This window comes from Zootermopsis nevadensis, unplaced genomic scaffold (assembly GCF_977971745.1).
Source record: "Zootermopsis nevadensis isolate Lab colony 2312 unplaced genomic scaffold, Znev_1.0 Znev_ptg000008l, whole genome shotgun sequence".
NCBI lineage: Eukaryota > Metazoa > Arthropoda > Insecta > Blattodea > Termopsidae > Zootermopsis > Zootermopsis nevadensis.
This window is the reverse complement of record NW_028259140.1, coordinates 17990598-18015224: the sequence shown is the minus strand read 5'-3', so window position 1 is coordinate 18015224 and position 24627 is coordinate 17990598. Positions and strand designations below refer to the sequence as shown.

The window sequence follows — 24627 nt, the reverse complement described above, 5'->3', positions numbered from 1 at the left end:
TGCACCAATCGCAATCTTGTACGGTTTGGCATGTCCAATTCCCTGCTTCCTCTAGCCACTGACTTGCGGGGACTTCGCTGAAACGCCTCACGAACTCTTTCAATGTTGTCATCAGTCATACGAGGTCGACCAGGACTCTTGCCTTTACAGCATCCAGTTTCTACAAACTGCTTATGTTATTCTTGTGTGGTGCGTCTTTTTGAAACCGTGCACGAAACTCACGCTCTGGACACCTCAAAACGGAGCACACAGAAAGCCTTCTCCTGCTGCAACGCCATCTTTGAAACTGGCCCCGCGGCCACGCAGTAAGCATGGGAAACTTGGACAGTTGCCGCCGCTGACGGTGTGTATGTTGTGCCCGTGTAAGGTTAGAAATAATTTTGTTATTAACTTTTGAAACCGCACCATTCTTTCTTGTATACCCTGTAATTGTCCTCCTTCACTTCATACATGTCAAAAATTTAAAATTAAACTATATTAAGTACACATTTATTTCTGCAGTAATTTTTAACTAAATTATGATATCAATCTTATACCGCATTGAATCAAAGAAGCTACTCAGGCACCTAGTCTACAAATTATGTCTACCGATGTTCATTCCCATGTTCACAGCAGCTGTTACTAGACACTCTATTATCTTCACATCAAATTTTATGTCTTCCCTTCGGGGGTTTTTTTCAGACCCAAAATCCGTATTCACTTGTAATTTCTAAGTCATCCCCGATTTTTACCGCGATTAATACTTTATTTCTGGATCCTCTGCAAGTCCGCGGTTCAACTACCGACAGCGACACAATCAAGTTCGGTCCAATTCAATAATATACACAGAAGATACCGTGAATTTTTCCTTCGGGTAAAACCGGCTGGAACGTGATGCTGTCCACGTATCTCCATCTAGCTAGCTGTTAAAGATGCACGTACCTAAACCTTCAATATCCCATACGCCTTCATGCCGTAGTGCGTAATTAAACACGGACGCAACTTATCTTTAAAAAGAAATTAGTCTATCACGTGTAAGTAATAAGATGATGAGAAAGAACGAGATGATGAAGATTTGCAATTCGTTTTCCTTCAAGGATGGAAATAAGGACTTCATTAGATAAAACCTCTCAACTACGGGATACTGGCAAAAACTAAGCTACAAACTACTACGACTACTGCAACATTGAAGAGATAAATTTCACCCACCAGCGATGAACTGGAGGTTTCTTAGATGACGTCGTCGCTGGACATGGCAATCGTCCGTTGTTTCTCGTGTCGTCTGCTACAAGTTCACTCACGTTTCAGAGCTACGCGCTACCTCCATTCACAAAGCAATGAGCAATTTGAGTTGACGTCTTTTTTTGGGGGGGAGGCTCTCTATGACTTCTGTATTATTTGATTTATGTATAATATGAGCGACGTTCTTTGCAAATGACTTGACAATGCGAGCTTTCATAAGTCTGAAAGAACAAGGGAATTAATAGAAAGTGTCGGATGCAAAGTTGTATTTTTGCCACCAAATTCGCTAGATTTAAATCCAATTGAGAACTTTTGGTTTGTCATCAATGCACACTTGAATTTGCTAGTACGCTACTATATAATTAATAATTATAATGTAACAAGTCATGGAAATTTTAGCTGCTGTTAAAATCTGATCTCATTGAAAGTCAACTCATATGCGAAAATTTAAAGACGAAATAGTGACATATGTCGTTCTTCTACCTGTTATAAAGGGAGATGGAAACAGAGGTATACAAGCAAGTGTTACAGTTTTCGATGTTTCTACAATCGGAAAAAATAAAAGTACAAGTTATTTATTTATTTATTTATTAAATAACATCTTGAACATAAAACAATCTGAAAACTTCATTTAAAATCTCAGCGACTGGCGTTTCACTTATTTCGCCTTCAAAAAGACTATATTATTTTATTCACACTTAATTTGCATGTGATTTCGTTGTCCACTACGTCTCGTCCCTAATTTCAGTGTGAATCTCCCATCAATCCACACTTTAATGTCCTAGTACCGATGCCTACGATATTACAAAATTTCAATCATTTCTCAATCAATTTCACTGAATGAACTTTGTCTACGTCAGAGGTGGTCAAATTTGGACTGTACGTCTGTCCTGCAATATGATTGTAATCTAAGGGCAAAGCTATGTAAATAAACAACGATTAGTTTTCAGCCCCATGAAATTTTCCAAATTGAAAATCTTCCCCGCTTTATAGTTTGTGTTAGCAGACGCTTAAGTCACCTCAAAATTACTTAACTTGAAAAGCTAACCGTTACTCAGATCATCAAAAGAGAAAATCCCCACTTTTTAAAATCCTCAATGTCTTCTATATATGCTTTACCGAAGCCTACCACTGCAACTTAACGCATGGTCTGTGACCTCACACCCTCAACATTTCTAATATTGTGGGCAAACTAACTGCGTCTTTGCTGGATTCCGCTGATATTCCGTTGCAGCGCAGCGGCTGGACTGCAGGGTCGATGATGTTGTTAGTGGTTAAGAATGCATGCAGCTACAACTCTACACTAACCCGTCTATCCTCTGAGGGTAGGAAGAAGGCGAAAAAGAAGAAAAGAAAGAAGAAAAAGAGTAAATAGAAAGAATCTGGATTCATTTTTCTCAAGGGATGGACACAAGAAAAACATTAATTGGAGACTCACAATTAAGGAAAATTGGAAGGAGTTTAACCCCTGCACCCCAGGCGTTAGTCGTGTGTTAATTTAAAATTAAAGTAATTCGTTTCACTCGCCAGCAAAGATGGTAGAAACGAAATATGCCGGAGAGATGACCGCCGACACTGGAAACACGACAAGAGTGCAGCGTCCGGGTGGAAGCGGCTGCGTGTAGACGCAACCGCACGGGTGAAAATGCCATGAAGATCCTCCTCTGAGTTTCGGAACCACGAAGATTCACTTGCCTTTCCCCTGAAACCAGACAGAATGTCCCATATAATGACAAGAATTTATATGTAGGGTCTGAAGCTCCATATTATTTAACAGTTTATTAACATTAATTACGATGATAGCAAACCAAATTTAAACATAACAGTGTGTTGTTCATTAATATTTACAACTTTTATTTATCAGACTAGAAGACAAAAGATTCTAAATTCATGGTCAACGTTATTTTGATTAGAACATACAAACAGCTTGGTTGAAAGTTATCTCCTAAACACAACACACTCTTTTCTGAAATGCTAGACTAATTATAGAAAAAGCACTCATTAAAAGCAGCTTGGTGGGGGGGCGGGGGGATGCGGGTATTATCTGTCCCGACACTACGCCTCGGCCTCGCAAGATAGAAATCTGTGCCTTACATCTTCAATCTGCGCGTAAATTGTTATCTCCTGTTCTCACTGTGGTGATTGTGATGATTAAGTTTACCGACGTTTAGGAAGTGATATTGCTACCTCCATCATAACAGCGATGATGGTGGGCCCTTGTGATGACGCAACATCACAAAAGACATTCATAAAACATTCTTCGGTTATGATTATTTGCTCCCAAGTGATTTTGGACCTTACGGGATAACATTTATAAATAACCGTTGCCATGGTAACGCTGCTAAGAGATGTTGGGTCTAATCGGATAATTCTTATGATTATTATTGTTTACTACTTTACATTTTTGCCGTCATTCTTAACGGGCAATTTATTAGTCTTAAAATTTTGTCCGTTATACCCCATAAAATGGCAGGATTCTTCTAAAAGATGAACTTGAAATTACATTGAATAAAGCGATAGCTGTCTACATTTAATGTGTCTTAAAATATGCTTCAGAATACTAAAAAGCACGAGAAAGATCTCTAACGATTGTCTGTCGACGGGGAGAGATTCGAACCCGAAACCTATCGAGTAGGAAAACTCAATATTTATTTCTTGTATGTTTACTTACCCAACACTCCTGATCTGTGGAACTAACCCTAACAGACTACGTGCGCGATGAGGGACCATTACATCAAAGGAAGACAGTGATTTCTATCTACACCAAGACATTCCAACAGCACCAGGTTCTAGCCAGTGTGCTCAACGGTTAAACGGGTACGGGGTTACTGCGACCTGCGGTAAACATCTGACCAGTAACGAAGTATTACGGAACAGAGAATGACGTCCACACGTTCATAATCCCATGCTCTGGCAAAACAGATACGGGTGTAATTTTTCAATATTCGATTTAAAAGAAATTGGATAATAATCATTTTATGCGGAAAAGTTTACAAAGATATGAGAGACTCAAACAAGGAACAGAAATGTGATTAGTCCGTGAAACATTAAACAAGAATAATCTCTTTTGAAATTGACATATTGCAGAGCATATAGAGTCTGGATGTAATGACTCATACGACCCGGATTTAAAGAAATCAGATATTATTCGTTCAAGTATCATGTCGAGTAACAAATATTTCCGGGGAACATATTTCTTCCATCCTCAGGGCTAAAGATTGGTGAGCATTAATGTTACATTCTACAACATTAGGTGTAACTGGGAGGATAATATTAAAATTGTTCTTACGGAAATACTTTTCAAGGTTGCGAAATGGATTAATATGGCTCAGGAAAGACACCAGTGACGGGATTTTGTGAACACTACGCTGAACTTTCCATTCAAGGCGGATAATTTGACTGGCTGAGCCTATTGTTAGCTTCTTACTCCCACCTCAGAAATTCGCAAGACTACCTTTGATGGTCATATCGATGGCAAAGCATGTAAAATTTTAAAAAAAAGTTGTACGGCATCTGGTGTCATTTCAATAAAATAAATTCTTTCTAAAATAATTAATAATGCCATACACGCATACGATAAAAATATAAAATAAAGTCTCACTGATTATTACAGAAATTTGGACATATAATAATAATAATAATAATAATATTTGCTTTAAAGGGTTATTTTGATCTGGGACCATGCACAGCTACTGTATAACTCACAGTCGAACGCACGTATATGTACGATGGTGTCCGACGCTACCAGAAGCTTGCTGGAATATCGGATGGATACCGGCCTTGCGATACGACCTTAAGGTCAAAACGTGCCCCCCATTTCCAAACTACCATTCGCAGTCAATACTCTTCGTTTCTAACACGTACTACTAACATTACACAGACCGATTTTCGTCAAATTCGATATTAACTGTATGTCACTATCTGTTACCTTCCATTGGTACTATCAGCCATGACCCTCGTTATTAATTTATGTATTAAAAGTACAAATCCACGATTAAGAATATCCATAAATTTAAATTTGCATGCATCTAGGACAAAAAATTTCTGAATGGATTAGGCATTGGACAAGGCAGGTAGCTCCAAAATTGACTTTCGATATTACGCCCGTGCGCACAGACATGTTTAATTTGTTACCATGCACTTGGGCAAACATTACACGGATCCCTAGGGTCAAATCAACAGGTCACGCCGCCATTGTGCCAATTCTTTCAAGTACTGCATAATTTTTTGAAAGCGTCTCCACGAACAGCGGAGAATTTTATGGAAGTGCATTAAGACGCACTCTTTCAACCAAGGTCAACAGTTTATGACACGAAATAACAGAAAAAGATAATTATTTGTCTGAATTCTATTCTACAAGGAATGTAATCCATGGTTACACGTGATATGAGCAATGCGACAAAGTTGGAGAATGTGTAATATTCCTAAGAATTCCATTCACGCAGTGCATTTATTGAGACTATCTGCTGGTTTCTTCCAGCTTAAAACATGTTTTCAAACACGGCAGCAATTTCTTTCTCGTACTGAACACGTACACGTGTTCAACTTATCAAATGGGACACGAAGTGCTGGAAACAGCGACTTCAAGTTTTGCTATTATTCTCGAGACAGTGTTCAATGGCGCAACAAATATTCGAGCTGAGGAACGACTGGATTTTAGAGCAACACACACCTGAACGCGGTCCTAAATTCGTCAGAATCTGTCGAGAATCGATGAACCAATTTACTGTAACCTGAGTGTCAACCCATCCTAATCTTCGGAACTTATTAAAAACACAAACAGACAGAGAGAGAGATGCTTCAACTAAGTTAACAGTCCTATAATATTTCTTTATGATTTAGACAGGCGTAATACTTCGTTTCTCACTCTGTAAGACAATCCGAACTTGAAAACACTTAGGGAAAGAGATTCAAGAAGATTATTTACAAGCGAGTGGGGCGAAGTAATACTGATAAAGAAAAAGGCATGTAAACGGTACATTAAGCCTTCAACAGAGAATACTAAATACCAATTAGTTCAATTCTGAAAGTTTACTTCAACGTATGTACCAAGTGTTTTAATTATGATGCCTTTCATATTTATGGATTTTCTATGATTCTCACTATAAACAACGATCATTTCCTTAAACAGCGTTAACCAGTTGATCTTCGTAATGGTGAAGAGTTGTGTTTTCTTCGCGGTACGGACTGGATTCTTTAATATTAATCAGACGAACTATGATTCTCGGAATAAACAGCGATCATTTCCTTAAACAGCGTTAACCAGTTGATCTTCGTAATGGTGAAGAGTTGTGTTTTCTTCGCGGTACGGACTGAATTCTTAAATATAATTCAGACGAACTATGATTCTCGGAATAAACAACGATCATTTCCTTAAACAGCGTTAACCAGTTGATCTTCGTAATGGTGAAGAGTTGTGTTTTCTTCGCGGTACGGACTGAATTCTTAAATATAATTCAGACGAACTATGATTCTCGGAATAAACAACGATCATTTCCTTAAACAGCGTTAACCAGTTGATCTTCGTAATGGTGAAGAGTTGTGTTTTCTTCGCGGTACGGACTGAATTCTTAAATATAATTCAGACGAACTATGATTCTCGGAATAAACAACGATCATTTCCTTAAACAGCGTTAACCAGTTGATCTTCGTAATGGTGAAGAGTTGTGTTTTCTTCGCGGTACGGACTGAATTCTTAAATATAATTCAGACGAACTATGATTCTCGGAATAAACAACGATCATTTCCTTAAACAGCGTTAACCAGTTGATCTTCGTAATGGTGAAGAGTTGTGTTTTCTTCGCGGTACGGACTGAATTCTTAAATATAATTCAGACGAACTATGATTCTCGGAATAAACAACGATCATTTCCTTAAACAGCGTTAACCAGTTGATCTTCGTAATGGTGAAGAGTTGTGTTTTCTTCGCGGTACGGACTGAATTCTTAAATATAATTCAGACGAACTATGATTCTCGGAATAAACAACGATCATTTCCTTAAACAGCGTTAACCAGTTGATCTTCGTAATGGTGAAGAGTTGTGTTTTCTTCGCGGTACGGACTGAATTCTTAAATATAATTCAGACGAACTATGATTCTCGGAATAAACAACGATCATTTCCTTAAACAGCGTTAACCAGTTGATCTTCGTAATGGTGAAGAGTTGTGTTTTCTTCGCGGTACGGACTGAATTCTTAAATATAATTCAGACGAACTACGATTCTCGGAATAAACAGCGATCATTTCCTTAAACAGCGTTAACCAGTTGATCTTCGTAATGGTGAAGAGTTGTGTTTTCTTCGCGGTACGGACTGAATTTTTAAATATTATTCAGACGACCTACGGCTTCATGGGGTTAATGATGCTTATTTTTTCATTTCAAAGAGCACACAAAAAGTTAATTTATGAACCCTCTTAGGAAGGGAATGAATTATTTCGGAAGATTTAGTAGCGGTGAGACTTAATATTAAACTGTGTTTTTGTATAAAGAGTATCTAGAGATGTGAATCAGACTGCAGTGACTCACGATAGACTCAAATTTCGGTTTCCTTGCACTTGTAAAGCTTCAGTTTCATTGATTAGGAAAATAGATCAGGTACTCAATTTGACGATATTTTATATTACTATACACAGAATAAACTGAAAGTCCACAAAACTGCAATTTTTATTAGCGAAGAGTAATTATAACTGTTATAAATCACGCCTTCATAGTTTTCTGACTCGAGATACTGTAAACTGGTGTAGCTTTAATTCAATATATATCTCTACTGTGTTGCTACAAGTGGACTTGAATATCAACGCACTTCCTCTTGGTCTACGCTCCTGTATCCCATCACCATCCTTCGGGATACAACGCAGAACGACACTTCGTTCTGATGACTGCCTCAATCAAGCAAAGGATGTTGAAAATGTTTCTCCATATTTTGGGAACCTCTGCTCTATACAGCGCTACATTCTAGCAGCTCTGTCTAATTCCATCACCGCGTAAAGGACGCCTATTCAGTCGCGTCCCTGGCAGACGGCTAATCCAAATCAATACAGACTCCGTACGCAATACTCGGTCCACCTAACACCAACAGCATTTCCTTACGAAATTTATCCAACAGAAATGACGTAAGGACGACCAGTCAGTTTTTAAAATTTCTGTGTCTATACACGAAGAGAAAGGCTTTGACCAGTTAAACGACTGTCAGCTACACGATGACTGCCGTACATGTTTACATCAAGAGAGACGCAAGAAACTGGTCTCATACCGCAAGTGTGCGTGTCCATTTGTCTGCATTTTCTCCTTTTCCAATTCTCAAATGATCTGTAACTTTTCCTTTCTGTTTCCAACTCATAAAAGAACTCGATTCCTTACCGTACGTAGGGGGTTTCAAACATTCTTTGATTTTGGCGATATCGGTACCTTCGCGAAATCCCATCCACGCAGACCAGGCTTTACTCAGACACTACATTACCGTCGAGACATACTAATTTCTAATTTCCCACAGAACACTATCTACGAAAGTCATTATAATTTTTAATAAACCTCGAAATAATACATCACCGTACTCACCCGAGTCCATCGCTCGCTGGTGCCTCATCGTTTCAGACGTCTCGAGCCAGACGACGTCACAGAGCAGCGTCCAGGAGCGAGACGTGGAAAAATCTTCTGGTTCAGAGGTTCACGACGGCGATGAAGAATGATGATATCATAATCACCGTGAATGTGAAGAGGGCTCCGCCAATCACCTCAAAGCAGACATAATGACAAGAATTTATAATTACGTCGCTTCTGTACTGAACCCCCCGAGGAGGAAATTGCCAGATTACGTTACTGAGGCCACGATCGTCCCAGGCCGGGAGGTGGTACGGCTTGGGGGGGGGGGGAGGTAAAGCGGTGAAAAGTCAAAAGAAAACCAAATGAAACTACTTCGAATAACTCCGGCTGGGTATCCAACTCCAGACGCCCAACTCAACCCCCCACAAACCCTGACTTGCCTTCCGACTTTCTCCTCGAGTCGTTCTCTCCGGCGGACACACACAGACTGTCCTTCTGCCCTGCTGTCTGATCAGGGCTCGAACTCGCCGACTCCAAAGACCTTAGAGAGGGGAGATAAGCCACTTCGAGCCATGAGGCATGGCTCAGTACGTACGCTCTGTAACTCGATCAGTGGGCATTATCTGACAATTTCTCATTGTACTCACCGGAGTCCTTAGTTCGCTGCTGCTGTAATATAATTTTCGGGTTGTCGTGTTAGCGACCTCACGATGTAAGCGGCCGTCATCCTCACCGCTCCGTAAACCTCAAGTCTTGAACGAGTGTCACGTGGTTGTTACCACTGACCTAGAAGGAGACGGAATGCGTGGGCAGTATCACAGAACAATGAAAACGTAAAATAGAATATCATCTCAGAATACTTAGTTCAGTGTTGCAACGTCATTTCAGCCATCTTGTCTTGTGTGACGCAGGCCAAGTCACGTTTTTTCCTCAACGTACTTTAAGAACTCTCTACTTCAGAGGACGGAATATTTCATGCAACTCACCTTGAATGACTTAAGCGGGTTCGCGTTGTACAAGACGTAGCACCCGGGGACACACAACAGTCACAGTCCTAGAGAAAAATATATAGACGATCTTATATCACTCCACTTTCTCCATGGAAAAGCGACGTAATTCACCTGTAAAGCCGCCAGACAGAAATGCCTATAAGTCAGGGTCGTTATCTATCCGACGAGGTTAAATCTGTATTCATTATGATAAGGTCAAATCCAGGAGTCAATTATAATCAATATTACAATTTTCATCGATTTGTGCTTACATTACACGTACAGTGAATGGCAAAAGAGGTGGAAATCCACACAATAAGAATTTATTATTATTATTTTCGCTTCAGATTCCAGGATTACATTTTCAATGATGCAAGGGTTAATAAAATCTAACTCAAAGACGTTTGTAATTTCTAGAGAAAATCGGTTAGTATTTTCACTATCACGAAATCGCCTGCATTCTTTAGAGCCTCGTACTACTACCACGAAAGCTTCAACAACTCTTTGGCTGTCGAACAAATCGAAAATTAAACCAAACACAAGCTGAGACGTAATATCAAAATGGCCGACTGAAGCCCCAACTTACCTAAAGACTGCGTACATCCGCGCTGTACCGAAGCAGGAGACAGACAAACGGAAAGAACTCAACTTGTTCGAGGAAACAAGTTTCGCGGAGCATGCTGGGAAAGGCAAAGATGAAAAACTCATCCAACGCGTGTCGGCAGAGATGACTAAGGGGCAGATAAAATTATACGTCCAGTAATAAAACACTAAAAGCGAAAATACTACGAGCAGCGAAAACTCAATGATTTAATCGAATGAAACCAAATCGCGGGACCGAGGGTCCTGTAAATGGTCGTACAGAATAAAACAAGGCTCAAAAACATAAAATAAATGGCAGCGTCCTCTGTGCGGGAACATCGGGACCCACCACAAGCGCCGTCCCCCACAGAGGGCGCAAGAGGTTATTTTGCTTTAAGAGGTTAGTTTAAGTTCCTATGACCACTTAGCGGCTGGGGTTGAGCCCCCCTGTCGGTATTATTCCATATCAATTACCGCGCTTTCGTTGCTGGTACTATTTTCGAATTTTGAGTGGTCCTCTCATTATACCTAATCTTACTATGTTCCTGCTATATCCCCTAGACAAGATCTGTTGCCAGGTCGGTTAGTCGAAAGAGTTGAACGATTCGCCTCGCCCACGAGGTCCTGTTTTGCGTAGCGTGCGAGCGCAAAGCCAACGAGTTGGACTCGTCCGGTTCGTTGGAACCCGGCGCCCGGGCCATTGTCCGGAGCCGGGTCCGCGCCTCTGCTCGCTCAAGAAACGGCCTGGGCCTCCACCTCCCTTCGTGGGGCGCGGGGGGGTTAGGGCGCGGGGGGTTAGGGCGCGGGGGGTTAGGGCGCGGGGGTTAGGGCGCGGGGGTTAGGGCGCGGGGGTTAGGGCGCGGGGGTTAGGGCGCGGGGGTTAGGGCGCGGGGGTTAGGGCGCGGGGGTTAGGGCGCGGGGGTTAGGGCGCGGGGGTTAGGGCGCGGGGGTTAGGGCGCGGGGGTTAGGGCGCGGGGGTTAGGGCGCGGGGGTTAGGGCGCGGGGGTTAGGGCGCGGGGGTTAGGGCGCGGGGGGGTTAGGGCGCGGGGGTGTTAGGGCGCGGGGGTTAGGGCGCGGGGGGGTTAGGGCGCGGGGGGGTTAGGGCGCGGGGGGGTTAGGGCGCGGGGGTTAGGGCGCGGGGGGGTTAGGGCGCGCGGGGGTTAGGGCGCGGGGGGGTTAGGGCGCGGGGGTTAGGGCGCGGGGGGGTTAGGGCGCGGGGGTTAGGGCGCGGGGGTTAGGGCGCGGGGGGGTTAGGGCGCGGGGGTTAGGGCGCGCGTTTTGAATTCTGGTTGTGGATCCTATGTGGGATAATATGGGGATTTTTGGTGGGGAATCCTGCAGGATCGTGGGTAATATTATGTGGTGAATCCAGGGGAATATCCTGGGAATCATGGGTTGCGATCGTGGGAAATTCTGTTGGAAATGTTTGGTGGCAGATTCTGCTAGATCTGGGTAGGGAATCCTTGGTGGGGATCCTAGGAAATCTGTGGGGAATACTAGGATGGTCATGGGGAGTCCTGGTAAATCCGAGGAATCCTGGAGGGGGTTATAGGGGATCCTAGAGGTGATTGTCTTCGGGGATCCTGCCGTGATCCTAGAGGGCAGTGTCCAGGGAATCCTGGGGTCCTAGGGGATCCTGTGGTTCCTGGGATATGGTGATGCTGCAGGGATCCTGAGGGGATGGTCCCGGGGGGGGCGATCTTGGGTAGGGGTGATCATGAGGGTTGGCCCAAAGAAGGTGATAGCCCTGGGAAGGGGTGCGACTGGGGTAGTGGCCCTGGGGTAAAGGGTGTGGCCCTAGGGTGGCTGGCTAGCAGAAATATTGGTGAGAAGATATAACCTTGAGATTTTTTAAGACCAGTATCTACGAAACTATTGGGCCGAATTTGTCGTGGCTTCCTTGACCTATACGTGACCTCATTTTGACATGAGTATGGTCAATCAGGTATTTACCGTTTGGCATAAATACGTATGACCTTGAGAATTTTAAAGACCTCTATCTGGCAAACTATTGGGGCGATCTTGTCTTGACTTTGTCATGACCTTGACCTAACAGTGACATCAATGTTACAAGAGAATAATCACTCTGATAACTGATGAAGATGTGAGGGCGAAATAATGTACAACAGTGGTCCCCAACGCGGTGCCCGCGTTGATACGGAAAGAGGTTATATTGAATAATAAATGCCGTTCAACCATGAACATTATAAAATCAAAGCACAGTTCTCTACGTACCAATGCCCATCTTGACGATTGCGAGCAGCAACATCATCCTACTCTCCCAAATTTGAAAAACTGGCCGATAAAATGCAGTGCCAAACATCACACTAACTTCCCACTTGAGTAATAATAATTGTACTTATAAAATTACGTATTTTTGATTGCGTGGTTTCTTGTATCAATAAACGTCGTGTTGTTTTGTGTATTATTTGGTGTCCATATCTTATTTGTCCAGAGAAAAGAAAATTTGGCTTTGTTAATTGGTTGGTGTCCGCCACGATCTCATAAGCTCTCAAATGTGCCCTTGGGCACAAAAAGGTTGGGGACCACTGACGTAAGGCAATACATGCCAAACATTATCATCAGTGCGTTTGGTGTAATCACGCACGTCTGCTGATATCGAAGTTTCAACGTTCCTACGTGCGGATATCCGTATATCCCATGTACACACAAGATCGAGATTAAATACATTTCTTTTGTACATTCATGTATGTCTGATGGTTGATATGGGTTGCCATTATCCACACATTGAAGGCAGATTCATATTTATTTATGACGGACTTTGCCACAGTACGTATGTGTTTGCCGTGTGGTATTCTACGTCCATACAGCATCCAGTTGATGTGATGTGTCCAGATGGAGGGGGAGGGAGGAGGTCATAAATGCAGAGGGAGTTAAAGAGAGAAAAGTAATGCCGCACCAGCTTGGCCCAAAAGTTATATTCTGAGCAAAAAATTTCGAAAAGGAATTCCCACAGTGGCAAAGCGTGACTTTTTCAAAAGTGTTGGCCAAATCCCACTCCGGGATGGGGGTCAGGGGAGTTGAAACTTTGGCAGTTGAGTTTTTGGATCGTAATTTATTTTCCATGATGAACAATTAAGTGTTAGCAGTCGAGGTTTGGCTAGCATCTTAGCTTGGTAGGTCATGTAATCCTCTACTTACCCCCTCAAACCAGAACTATATTGTAAGATTTGAGGTTTCCACAGCAGATATTGTTTCTGTCATAATTGCGTTTGCGCAAATAGACGGGGAACTTACGCCTGAATGAGGTACCCATCAACGCTTGTAGGGGGAGGTATTCCCATGTGTCATTTCAGATAAATCCATTCAAACAGCACACCCAAGTTACTGCTATTCTTATGGGCACACACTCCAGAAGCATCTATACGTTAATGTGATTAAGTCAAGGTTGTTTACAATGTCTTCCGTGGTTTAATGCGTTACTGGGACATACGATTGTGTGGGTCGTATTAACCCGGTCAGTATCGCACTCCATTGCAGCACGCTGCCACTACAAACAGTCCTACATATCGGGTGGCCATTATGTCCCATTCCACTTGCATGAATAAACGGAAAATCAGTTAACACTGACACGATATCTAGTTGCTACAGGTTGCAGCGTGAACTTGTAACTTAATCAGTACACGAACTGTAAAGAAGTTCTTGACATAATCTCGCACAGTGCTAGGACAATGGATGTAAAATAAAATGTCGTACCTTTAGTTGCAACGAAGGTAACTGTTGCGAGCAGCGCCAACTGGGACAATCATAATTAATAAGAAAGCTGGTCATGTCGTTGACCGATTAACTAACTAGATGGCTTACCGAACCAGAAGGTTCATCACCGAACTAACCAAAGCCCTCCACCGGACCCTGTCCTGGGCCAACAAAATCCAGTCTCCTTCAACTCCTATCTCCCATAGATCCCGCCTGAGATTATCCTCCCATCTACGTCTAGGTCTCCCCAGAGGTCTCTCCCCCTCAGGCTTCCCGGTGCACACCTCTTGTCCCATCCATGCACGCTACATGCCCAGACCATCTCATTCTTCTCGACTTAATCACCCTGACAATATTGGGGGAGGAGTACATATTTTTAAGCTCGTCATTGTGCAGTTTTCTCCATGCCCCATCATCTTCTCTCCTAGGCCCAAATATCCTCCTAAACACCCGATTCTCAAACACCTGCAATCTGTGTTCCTCCCTCTGAGTGAGAGACCATGTTTCGCACCCATACCACACAACAGGCAAGATTATTGTTTTGTATATTTTAATCTTCAGGTTCTTAGAAATCAGACGGGAAGACAAAATATTTTGAACTGAGAAGTAGCAAGCATTTCCAGAATTTAGTCTCCTCCTAACTTCGTCGTGAGCATCATTTTGAATCGTTTTTGTTGTTCCCAAGTATTTGAACTTTGTCACACTTTCAAAGGATTTATGAGCCACCTTAATGTCTGTCGGGTACATCATCGTGTTCACAAAAGCCCGCCACCGGGGTCTATCCTGAGTCAGTTGCATCCAGTTCACTCCATTGAGACCCATCTTCGTAAGATTCGTCTTAATGTTATCTTCCCACCTACGCCGAGGTGTTCCCTTCAGGCCTTGTAAACTTTCAACTCGCCCTAACAACATCGGGTGTGGAGTTCGTCAAGCATTTTTCTCTCTTATCTGTCCCACTCCCGTTTTGGGTCCAGACATCTTCCTCGACACTCTGTTCTCAGAGGCCCTCAGTCTATGTTCCTCCCTCAAAGTTAAAGACCACGTTTTGCACCCATAAATACTTTGCACTCAATACTAGCAATCATTCCCCGGATTTAATCTGCTGATGTAGGAGATAATGAGAGGGAGATTCTTCAATATTTATTCTTCTAAATCCGGAATACAATTTCTTTCAGTTCCCTAAAACGCTTTAATAATGTCGATGTATCAAGAGATGAAAAGCGTTAGAATTATTGTTCAGAATACAAACCCCACTTCTTAGCATCCATGTATTTTTATTAAGATTCTGGGCCACGAAACATGTTTAATTCATTTAAAATTTTAAAAAGTTAATTGCCTACTGGAATATTCTTTTATTATAAATGTTGCCGTTAACAAACAGAAGTCAATCTAATGTTACTTGAAATTGTGTTAAAAAAGTTTAATTCTCTTACACGAGTTCACAAATGCAGACGAAAACATTAAATGTGATGAACAACAATATTTATAATTAGGAATCCCTTACCTCAAACTTTGTTCAATTGTAGGAGACCACGACGTCCACGGGCAAAGATCAGTTTAATCAAAATTAAAATGGAGAGAGTGGAGGGCGGTTTCACAGATTTCTTAATAATTCTTTTATAAGATAAGAACTTGTGATATTCTATATTAGTAAGAATTGCCACAAACAACATATTCCCTCCACCTAACATTTACCTGGGCAATACTCATTACAGCTGAATCTAAACGGTGACAAGCCGCTGCATCCAGTCTGTACAGAAAGTCATTATTTCACGGTCACCAACTCTGAAATGACAAATGTTCGTGTAAAAGACAGATCAATGAAAATGTCACCTTATATTTTAAACTGCGACAGTAGCTCAGTCTCTTGTGTGGAAGGAAACAATCTTGGATGAAGATAAGTGCAAAATTCCTCTGACAGCATAGCCGAGTTTCCAGGAAATTCCAAAGTGCAATGACCGTGACTTCCACATGAAACCAGATTCATTCAGAATGGAGTTGCCTCTTTCCACATCCTACGTCATTAGGAACCCTGCATATTCCAAACTGCATTACAACACTGATATTTAAACACCGCAACCTATCTGCTGTCATACCACAGCGACCAGAATGGCATATCCAGATCACATCAGGCATTCTGAGTAAAGGTGACGATTCTGAAAAAAAAAGTAAGACAAGTTTATTGCAATTACTGTCATCATCATTATTGCCATCTTCTTCCAAACATCTAATCTGCCATATGCAACTTCCGTGCTCATTCTTTCCCTTTCTGACTGCCTCACTAGAATCGTAACAAACTGGTAATATTACCAACTACAAAACATCAGTGCCTTCCTGGACAAACACGTAGTAGCTAGTTTTAACACTTTGCTTAGTATTCAAATTGAGCCGAGTTGTTTTTTAACGATTACGAGGACGAACAAGACCTCAAATCAATGTAGAAATACACGAATTCTGTCGGCCAATGTACAAACGTTCTAGGCTACGCTTCAGGAAGTTGTCAAATGTCACTTTCATAAATTACAAAGGGACCCTTTTCCCCCGCCCAGTAATGTATCCAACGCAACGAATTATGGTCGTATTACGTAGGAAGATGGTGGGGACAAACGAAGTCAAATCAGACGACAAAACGATAAAGTAAAGCAAACGCGAAAAGCCGTTCAATATGACCTTCGTGACTGTGTGTTCGTAAATAATTTGTTTCGGCTACGGTAAACAAATGATCATTTCCTTGTTAACCAAAGCAACGCGCCATTCATTACGCTAAACTACGTTCAATTTTTCTGCTACCCTTTTTAAAACAATCCGCACACCTACGCCCACATCTTGGGGCAGATTTTTACTCGTATGGTCACATTTCCAGCAATTACAGAAGCAGCAGTTTGCCAGAAGACAACTGCCTGCCTTCTCTCCCTCGCTCCACACCCAATTCACATAACATGATGGAAGGATGACTGTAAGTGCTAAAGAAACTGGCAGGGTGCTGGGGCCACCAACCCGGTCGCAAATACTTAGACATTCTGTACTGTGGACGTGGGGATTCCCCACTAAGTAAAGGAGAGCCACCAAAAATTTCTTACTTTGAGGAAACATCTCTCCATGACACACCAGCAGCAGCAATCTCAATGTAACAAGTAGAAACACAACAAAATAAAGAAAGCAATTCTACAAAACAATATTTGGTATCTGACATTACGTCAATAAACAGTTTTACGAGATGAGTTTTAGTGCACGCTGATTACTGAATTGCCAGCATGTCTACACGAGTGGTCACAATGTTTATTAAGATCCCGGGACCCCTTCAACATCATAATCGTATGTTGATTGACTACCCAATAACAAGATCAATAAAACGTGCAACAAACAAAGCTACGTTCTGCCTCCAAGAATCATACGCAAAGGAATCTTCACTCGCAGACAGCTCAAACACTCTAATATTTTAACAAACATCCTGCAAAAGAGCTGTACCACTTAAAGTCCTCTCCCTTCCATTTCAGCACAGATTCTTACAGTAGTAATAAGTTCTAGAAATGAATGGAGGGGAGACACGGGTTTCGTATTGTATGCATTTCCTTCCTGATTTCTGCCCTCTAAAAAATAACTGAGGGTTTTCGTGGGTGCGATATGGGAGCCCAAGATGAGAGGAAGGAGGGGTTATGTAAAAATATATTTATGAGGGAGCAGCCAAGGTGGTCAACGAACACCAAACAGACATCATATATCATTTCATTTCCAGGTCAACAATCTTTAACCAAACTAAATTGTCAATAACTTCAGCCTGTCTCTCTCTCACACACACAAAAACACAATCTCTACATTCTTCCTATAAACAATCTGACTGACAACACTAACAAATTAGTCTTTCCTAAGCCAAGAACTCTTCACAACCATTTTACAGACATAAAATAACAATCCTGACAAACACCAGCACTGGTACATTGTGACCCACATAAGTGGCACTGCCTTTCTATACTTGGGTCCAACCCACCACACCACTCCTCATTCCTAATGCAAATCCCCTTACCCCACCACCAACCACGGAATATACCAGAAGTAATACTGAGCCTCATCACATGTCCATGAGACTGACACCTGACAACTCTCAACTTATGGTTAAGTGTCAAATAAATGGAACCTCTGACAGTCATCTCCATTTTTGCAAGCAAATCCAAATTCATAACGAACACCACACCACAAACTTACAAGTTTTGTAACCGATCCCCTTGCTCAACACAGGATACTCTAAACTTAAGCACAAGAACAGAAAATATCCCGGCAGCTCCGCTAACTGTGCACAAAACTAAATTACTTACACTGGCAAATGCTCACTTATTAATTAGTAAACAGACCACATTAAAGGCTCCTCAGCACTGCACACATCTCACGTGTAACAAAACCTTATCACAAATAGTCACCACCCTCGTCTACAAGCTACACCTAACCTCCAATTTTGGTGTCCTATAAACAATATATTCACTAGAGAATCATGAATGCCTCTAGCATACCACAGATACTGCAATAATGCCAATCCCTCACCACATTTACGTCTTTCAACATATCAAATCTCACGCTTTAAGTCACAACATCTAAAGTACCTAATAAAATTGGACAGACTCATCTCTCTCACACGACAACCGCATCAAATACATTCTAATGCTCATGTACTCACACAACGAATGCCTGGTTCAGACCGATATCAGTCTCTTGCGGATATGAGGTTCCTTCTTTGTCCCAGCAGGTTTAATCTTCTGACATGAAGTCGGTCTGCCAACTGTTGCCGCACGTACTTCAACGCTTCTCTGGCCAGCAGTACGCAGGTCACGTGGTGCTCAGTAGAATCTGAAGGATCATTCTGTTTCTCGTAATCTGCTACTCCTAGAAAGAGAAAATAAATTCACATTCAAGAAATCAAGACATCACACTCTTCTAAGAACACACAGTTTTACTTCACCAAGCAGTTAACACTCCCACCTTAGCCAATGAACAAGCACCTTCCATTTTCAGAAGACAAATTCTGTCAAATTCATTACAAACTCATTCACAAGTTAACTTTAAATACGGGTCACGACCAGCGACCTGACAAATTCTGAACTCCCTCGCTTACAGATTCATACTGGAGCCTTTCTTTCCTCCCCCCCAACAAATTTAAAACATTCGCCAAGTGGGCCATTATTCCACACGTCATAATACTGCAACTACAAACTCTACAACTCACACACGTCACGTCAGACCCACGCAACTTCCGTTGCCACTGATTCAGTGGATATTTAACGAACAGTTCGCTTGCCGTCGGTTTGGAGCCGAGGATGTTGATCGCTGTCTCCAAGAAAAGAACAAGTGCCAGGTGTCCTGGCTTACACGGCTCCCTCTCCTCGTGCCCCATTATGACAGCGAGGGAGTCTGTAAACACCAGTCGGTCCATGCCCTTCAGGTTCGCCTGTTTTGATGTCATGGAGAAAGGACGTAAATGAAAGATTAAGAAATGGCAAGCCTCTACAACACAGCCAACATCTGTAGCACTTCTACTACTAAGGTGAATTCAACCGACAAGGGGCAATTAGATTTATTTTCCATATCACCATCAGTAATGCCACTTTATAATGCCTTCTGGAAGCAAAGGTGGAAGCTTCACCATCAGTAATATAAATTGTTTCAATGTTGAACAATCTAAATTTATAAAACTGAACTCACCAGCTTCCTGTGATATCGCCACCATTGTGCAGTGACAAACAAGGAACACCGTCGTAACTCTTTCATGGCTGCAGCAACAAACACTCCTACCAACTTACACAACAGGCCTTACTGCTTTTTCCAGATATGAAGCAGACGCTTTCAACCAGTTCACATACTAAATGTGGTTTTAAGAGAGATTTCAGGTTCTCACAGTGGTCTTTGGGTTCTAACACCACTTGGACTTACAGAAAACCAACACCGATTATGATTTTTAAACATTTAATGGTTCGCTATATCAGCTGAAGTTATCCTTGTGACTAAGCGCAATGCCATGAGGCAGTGGGAGCATGGAGGTAAACTCCATGCATTCTCAATTATAGAACTATGTGGAGGTCAGCCTCAAAATGTGGTTCCTTAAACTGGCAAAGAAAAATCACGTTCTTCATTGTTTCTTTGTAGTCTCAATATAAGAAATAGACAAGTTCTTTATTTCATTAAAACCATTTGCTACTTTTCAGGACAAAAGGTCTTCAACACTTTCTCCTTCTTCTTTCAATAATGGCATTGTAATTCAGAGAAGAAGTTTATTAAACAATTTACTCAAATGGATGAACTTGCCTGTGACTGCCGTCTGGTGAGTGGCTCTGGCTCGCTTGTCCTGCAATCTGTAGGGAATCCCATGGACTGCGGAGATCTCCACATGTGGATCATCAAAACTGCAACAGCGAATCACAATGAGTACAGATAATTACACTCACATCCTAATGTTCAATGGTCACAGCAGTGGCCAATGCAGTAGCTGCTTCCTAAATCAGCAACTGATGTAAGAGGCACAGAGCAAATGGGAAATCTGGTTTTATGATATGACAAAGAAATACATTACTTGTAGAAGCCTCCTGGTACTGGCAGGATACTAAACACAAACTAATTGTGATACAGCCTCTAACGGGCTCACTGTACCAGTAAATAATGAGCTCTGGGTGCTCAGAGAAAAATCTATATCAGTGCCTCATAGACTGCCTTGGGACTCGCTTACAATTCTGCGTTGAAAAGCCAGTGATTAACAATCTGTTATGTCATGTTAGTACCATCAGGCTGGAAAAACATCTTTTATTTTGTACACTATTTTAATATCAAGAATGAGGTTAGTTTGACAATATTCTTCTGCCTCCAACTGCTCTTATATACCTTGGACAGGAGAAAAGCTGCTGCGCTCTATTCTCATCATCATTAAAATTCAGGGATGCCACCAAGAAACAGCAAATTATTTCCCAGCACTGACAACGGTAGAACGGATCCGTCGTGCTTGACTTCAGAGCACTAGATGCTGTCTCCACGACCTGGAAAACACAAGCAACAGTTTCAAGTTATAACGAGTGACAACGCAAGCCAGATTCAATGGTAAGGGAAGTCAAATGTTTTAGTTACAGTAACTTCCACGTACTGCACTTACTGTAATACTCTAAACACATTTTCTCCACATCAGGGCGCATGTCATATTTATTTCCAGAAACTTTGGGTTTCATGGACACCAAACTTTTATTTTGTATGTAAAAAACGAGTTTGACAAATCTCAACAACACTGAAATAAAAATTAACTACAAGCATATAATTTTTGTGTAGTCTATGCTAACCCTAATAAACGTCAAAAAGGAACGTACTATACGCGTATCAAGTTATTTAATAATCACCAACCAACAATTAAAACTCTAAATTGTGATATAAATGTATTCAAGCCTGCACTGAAATTAGCTTTCATACTTGAATTGCAAAATCTGAAGGTTATGTACATTCATATGTGAAACACGTTCTTGTAATTGTGTCAAAAGTACCGAGGTTTACGTATATTGAATGAAGTCCTGAAGTTTATGTTTACTGTATGAAATGACTTGCTCTGCATCCTTTGGATTACTCCTAAGAAGGATCTATGGAATGCAAACAAACTCTACTCTCTAACATACCTGAATAATGCAATTCCTTATCCAAGTAACAAACACTCCAGGTGCTTCGTTCTGTCTCGTTCTTCACATCTCCAACTCCAAAAAAGCTGCTTCCCCATCACGCACACAACAGATCTTCTGAAACACTGATATTCAGACAAATTGGTCCTCCATGTCTTCGTTGATGCCAGTAAACACACACTACAGCTACAGTTCACATGAAAGTTGCTACTCAGCACATCCCCTGATCTCAAACTCCTCTTTGAGACAGACTAGGCACTCCCACTAAATCTATAACAGTACACCTCCTCGGAAAGCAAGGTATATAATCGCACGAGGGCCTGAGGTCTTCCTTGTGGCATTGTGAGGCATGCTACGAACACCCCATACTTGGTCACTAGGAATCAAAAGTGGGCAACTGTGGTGTGGTGCAGTGGCCACGTAACCAACATTACAACCTGTAACCCTAGCTGCTTACTTCTAGCTTCTTCACTGCGATAAGCTCTTGCACAAATTTAAATCAACAGCTACTGAATTTCCACATGCAAGTCACAAAAACAGAGGCTGCCACCACGAGTCTGTGGGTCATCCCAACCGCATCGACTGATGAATTGTGTCCATCACGCACAATGGTCATGTCAGCTAACGGAGCAAAGTCTTGCTACCTCCGTAGTAATGATGGACTCGAAACTGCATAACGGCTGAAGTATCCCATATGCTTGCATTCACGCCTACCTGAAACAAAACCATGTACAGAAATAAACATCCGCATTGAGAGACCAGTATTAATTCTTACTACGAAGGCACTCTACACCACATTAATAACCTACTGGCAACTAATCCGGCCTTTCGTGCAACCAAAATATTTCCCACTTTACGTACTTCACACAGGAGAAAGATGACAAACATCAGTTCAAATAAACTTACAAGCCCTGGCAATATAAGAGAGTAAAGCTGCACTCGACTGGGCATGCATCCTACCATCACGCCGTCCGAAGTAAACAATACCAGCAGAGAAGCTGCGCCATTTTCTCGCGCGCAGGGACGGCAACGTCTGAAAAACAGCGAACACATCCCGCAACCGCCGGAGCACGAGGGATATTCAATGATCATTATGTGCGCACCCTGACGAACTCTCCTGTCATCTACCGACAATACCCCTGAGGTACATGCCCAACCGCGAACACTACACGGCACTGCCGAACAAAATGCTGCCTGAAATACCACTCCACAGTTTGTAAACTTATAAGCACCTGAAACGTAATTAAAGCCCTTCTTCCTTCTTGTCCACATGAAGTATTGTGGTTGTTATCAGGAATACAAAATATATTTGTGATTACATAAACTTTACATCAGGTACCCATCATATATGAGTTTGTTGTAAATGTAAACTGTGCTGTAGTTCACTGAAACATAATATAAAATATTCTCTTTAGCACCACTTTAAACAAACAATATTATGCCTCCTCTTTTTTTGGGAACCAGGAATCTGACCATCTCCTCACTGCGGTAAATTTTGCCTGACTGTTCCTACCTCCATGCAGCTGAGTAACCACGATCCAAACTTTCCGGTCTTATCGCGTTCCCTCAGTACTAATCTACACTTACCCACATGCTCCTGCCATCCTAAAGTGAACTGCGTTAATTTGTATTTTGGCTGCAATGTACCAGAGTAATAAGCATTTGTATAATCCATTTTCATCAAAATATTCTTTGCATTACGGCAAACCTGACACTATTTTAAATGAAGTTATTTTAGAATCCCTTGACATTTTAGATTTCTTTACAGACAGTTACAGTGGTTATATGTGATTCCTCACGTAGCAAACGGAAAACGATTCACCACTGGGGGAGCCATCACACTTCTTACTAATGAACTGGTGAAATTGTTAAATGCAACTAAGAATATAAGGACATTATGCAGAGAGCTTATAACATTTCAATCTCTATCCATCTCCTACCCTTATTCAAAAGACTGAAACCTTATCATTTCACACACACGAAAGTTTAACGTTACGTTAGAACAGTGTGGGAACTGAAACCAATAAGTGAAGAGAACGCTGTGGCAACGCAAAGACAGTCACCATTTCAACATATTTCACTAGGAGACAGGAACAAAATTCGAATGTCTAAGATACCGAAGACCACGAACAAAAGTGCTTTCAAGTATTTAGGCTGGAAGAGGGTTAAGAATTTCGATTAAACTTTATTTATTAATTTGTGGTTTATATAAAGTCAGTGTCAGAAGCTCATACAATGTAGCATAGATGACAATATTTGCTTTTAGGTTCATGAACATGCTCTTTCTTGCATGGAAATTTTAGAATGCCGTCTTCTGACAAATTATCAACAAACTGTGAAAGTGTGGAAGAATGGAGTCATGATTTCATATTTGTTATCTGTAATTTCCAATGCATTAATCTGTTACCAGAATAATGGTTAACTGCAACTGTTGGTAAACAAACTGCTAAGGAAAATATTGTTGAATGAAGATTTCAGTCTACAATTATTACACGTATAGCACAAAATTTCTCAGGTTATGTGCATCTCATGTTACTTGTAGGATAATAAAAGGAAGGAAGGTGGCATTTCAATAATATTGATGCACAAGGCATGCATGTACTGTGTTTGAAAGAATATTTATTGTAATTGGCCACTTCAGTGACGGGGGGGAGGTGGCATGGAAACATTACGATGGATTTTAGGGAAATATTTTTGGAACCTCTGAGATGACTGGAAATGGCTGACCACGGATTCCCATGTGCAGGCGTTGTTATTACTCGTGATTAATCTTCCAACTGTGGGCTACGACTTATAGTGGCAATGACATAAGATATTCAGATAGTTTAGTTGAAAATATTTATTCTTTATAACGATGACTGGGGTCACTGTAGTAAGTACATGTAGTGTAATATAAAATTAAATAAATATTTTAATAAATTATTCTTCGTGTGACAACAT

General features: G+C 41.6%; 1 protein-coding gene across 4 annotated transcripts; it reads right to left on the bottom strand.

Annotated features, from left to right (window-relative positions):
- Nucleotides 1-1786: 1786 nt before the first annotated feature.
- On the bottom strand, nt 1787-23523 carry LOC147874561 (transcription-associated protein 1-like). 4 transcript variants are annotated; one of them, XM_087345347.1, is made up of 10 exons: nt 22594-23523; nt 21688-22401; nt 20915-21066; nt 20345-20420; nt 19745-19830; nt 18723-18922; nt 15749-15838; nt 9413-9886; nt 8781-8956; nt 1787-2923 (listed from the first exon to the last, which is right to left on the bottom strand). In XM_087345347.1, exons 3-6 carry the CDS (start codon nt 20955-20957, stop codon nt 18750-18752), a joined length of 378 nt encoding a protein of 125 aa, XP_087201473.1. In that variant the 5' UTR covers nt 20958-21066; nt 21688-22401; nt 22594-23523; the 3' UTR covers nt 1787-2923; nt 8781-8956; nt 9413-9886; nt 15749-15838; nt 18723-18749. The 4 variants fall into 4 exon arrangements, with proteins under 4 accessions (XP_087201473.1, XP_087201476.1, XP_087201474.1 ...); XM_087345350.1 differs by lacking the exon at nt 19745-19830 and adding an exon at nt 19269-19490 and having other exon boundaries at nt 15749-16209; nt 18723-18928; nt 20345-20442; nt 22594-22851; XM_087345348.1 differs by lacking the exon at nt 15749-15838 and having other exon boundaries at nt 9413-9819.
- Nucleotides 23524-24627: the final 1104 nt, after the last annotated feature.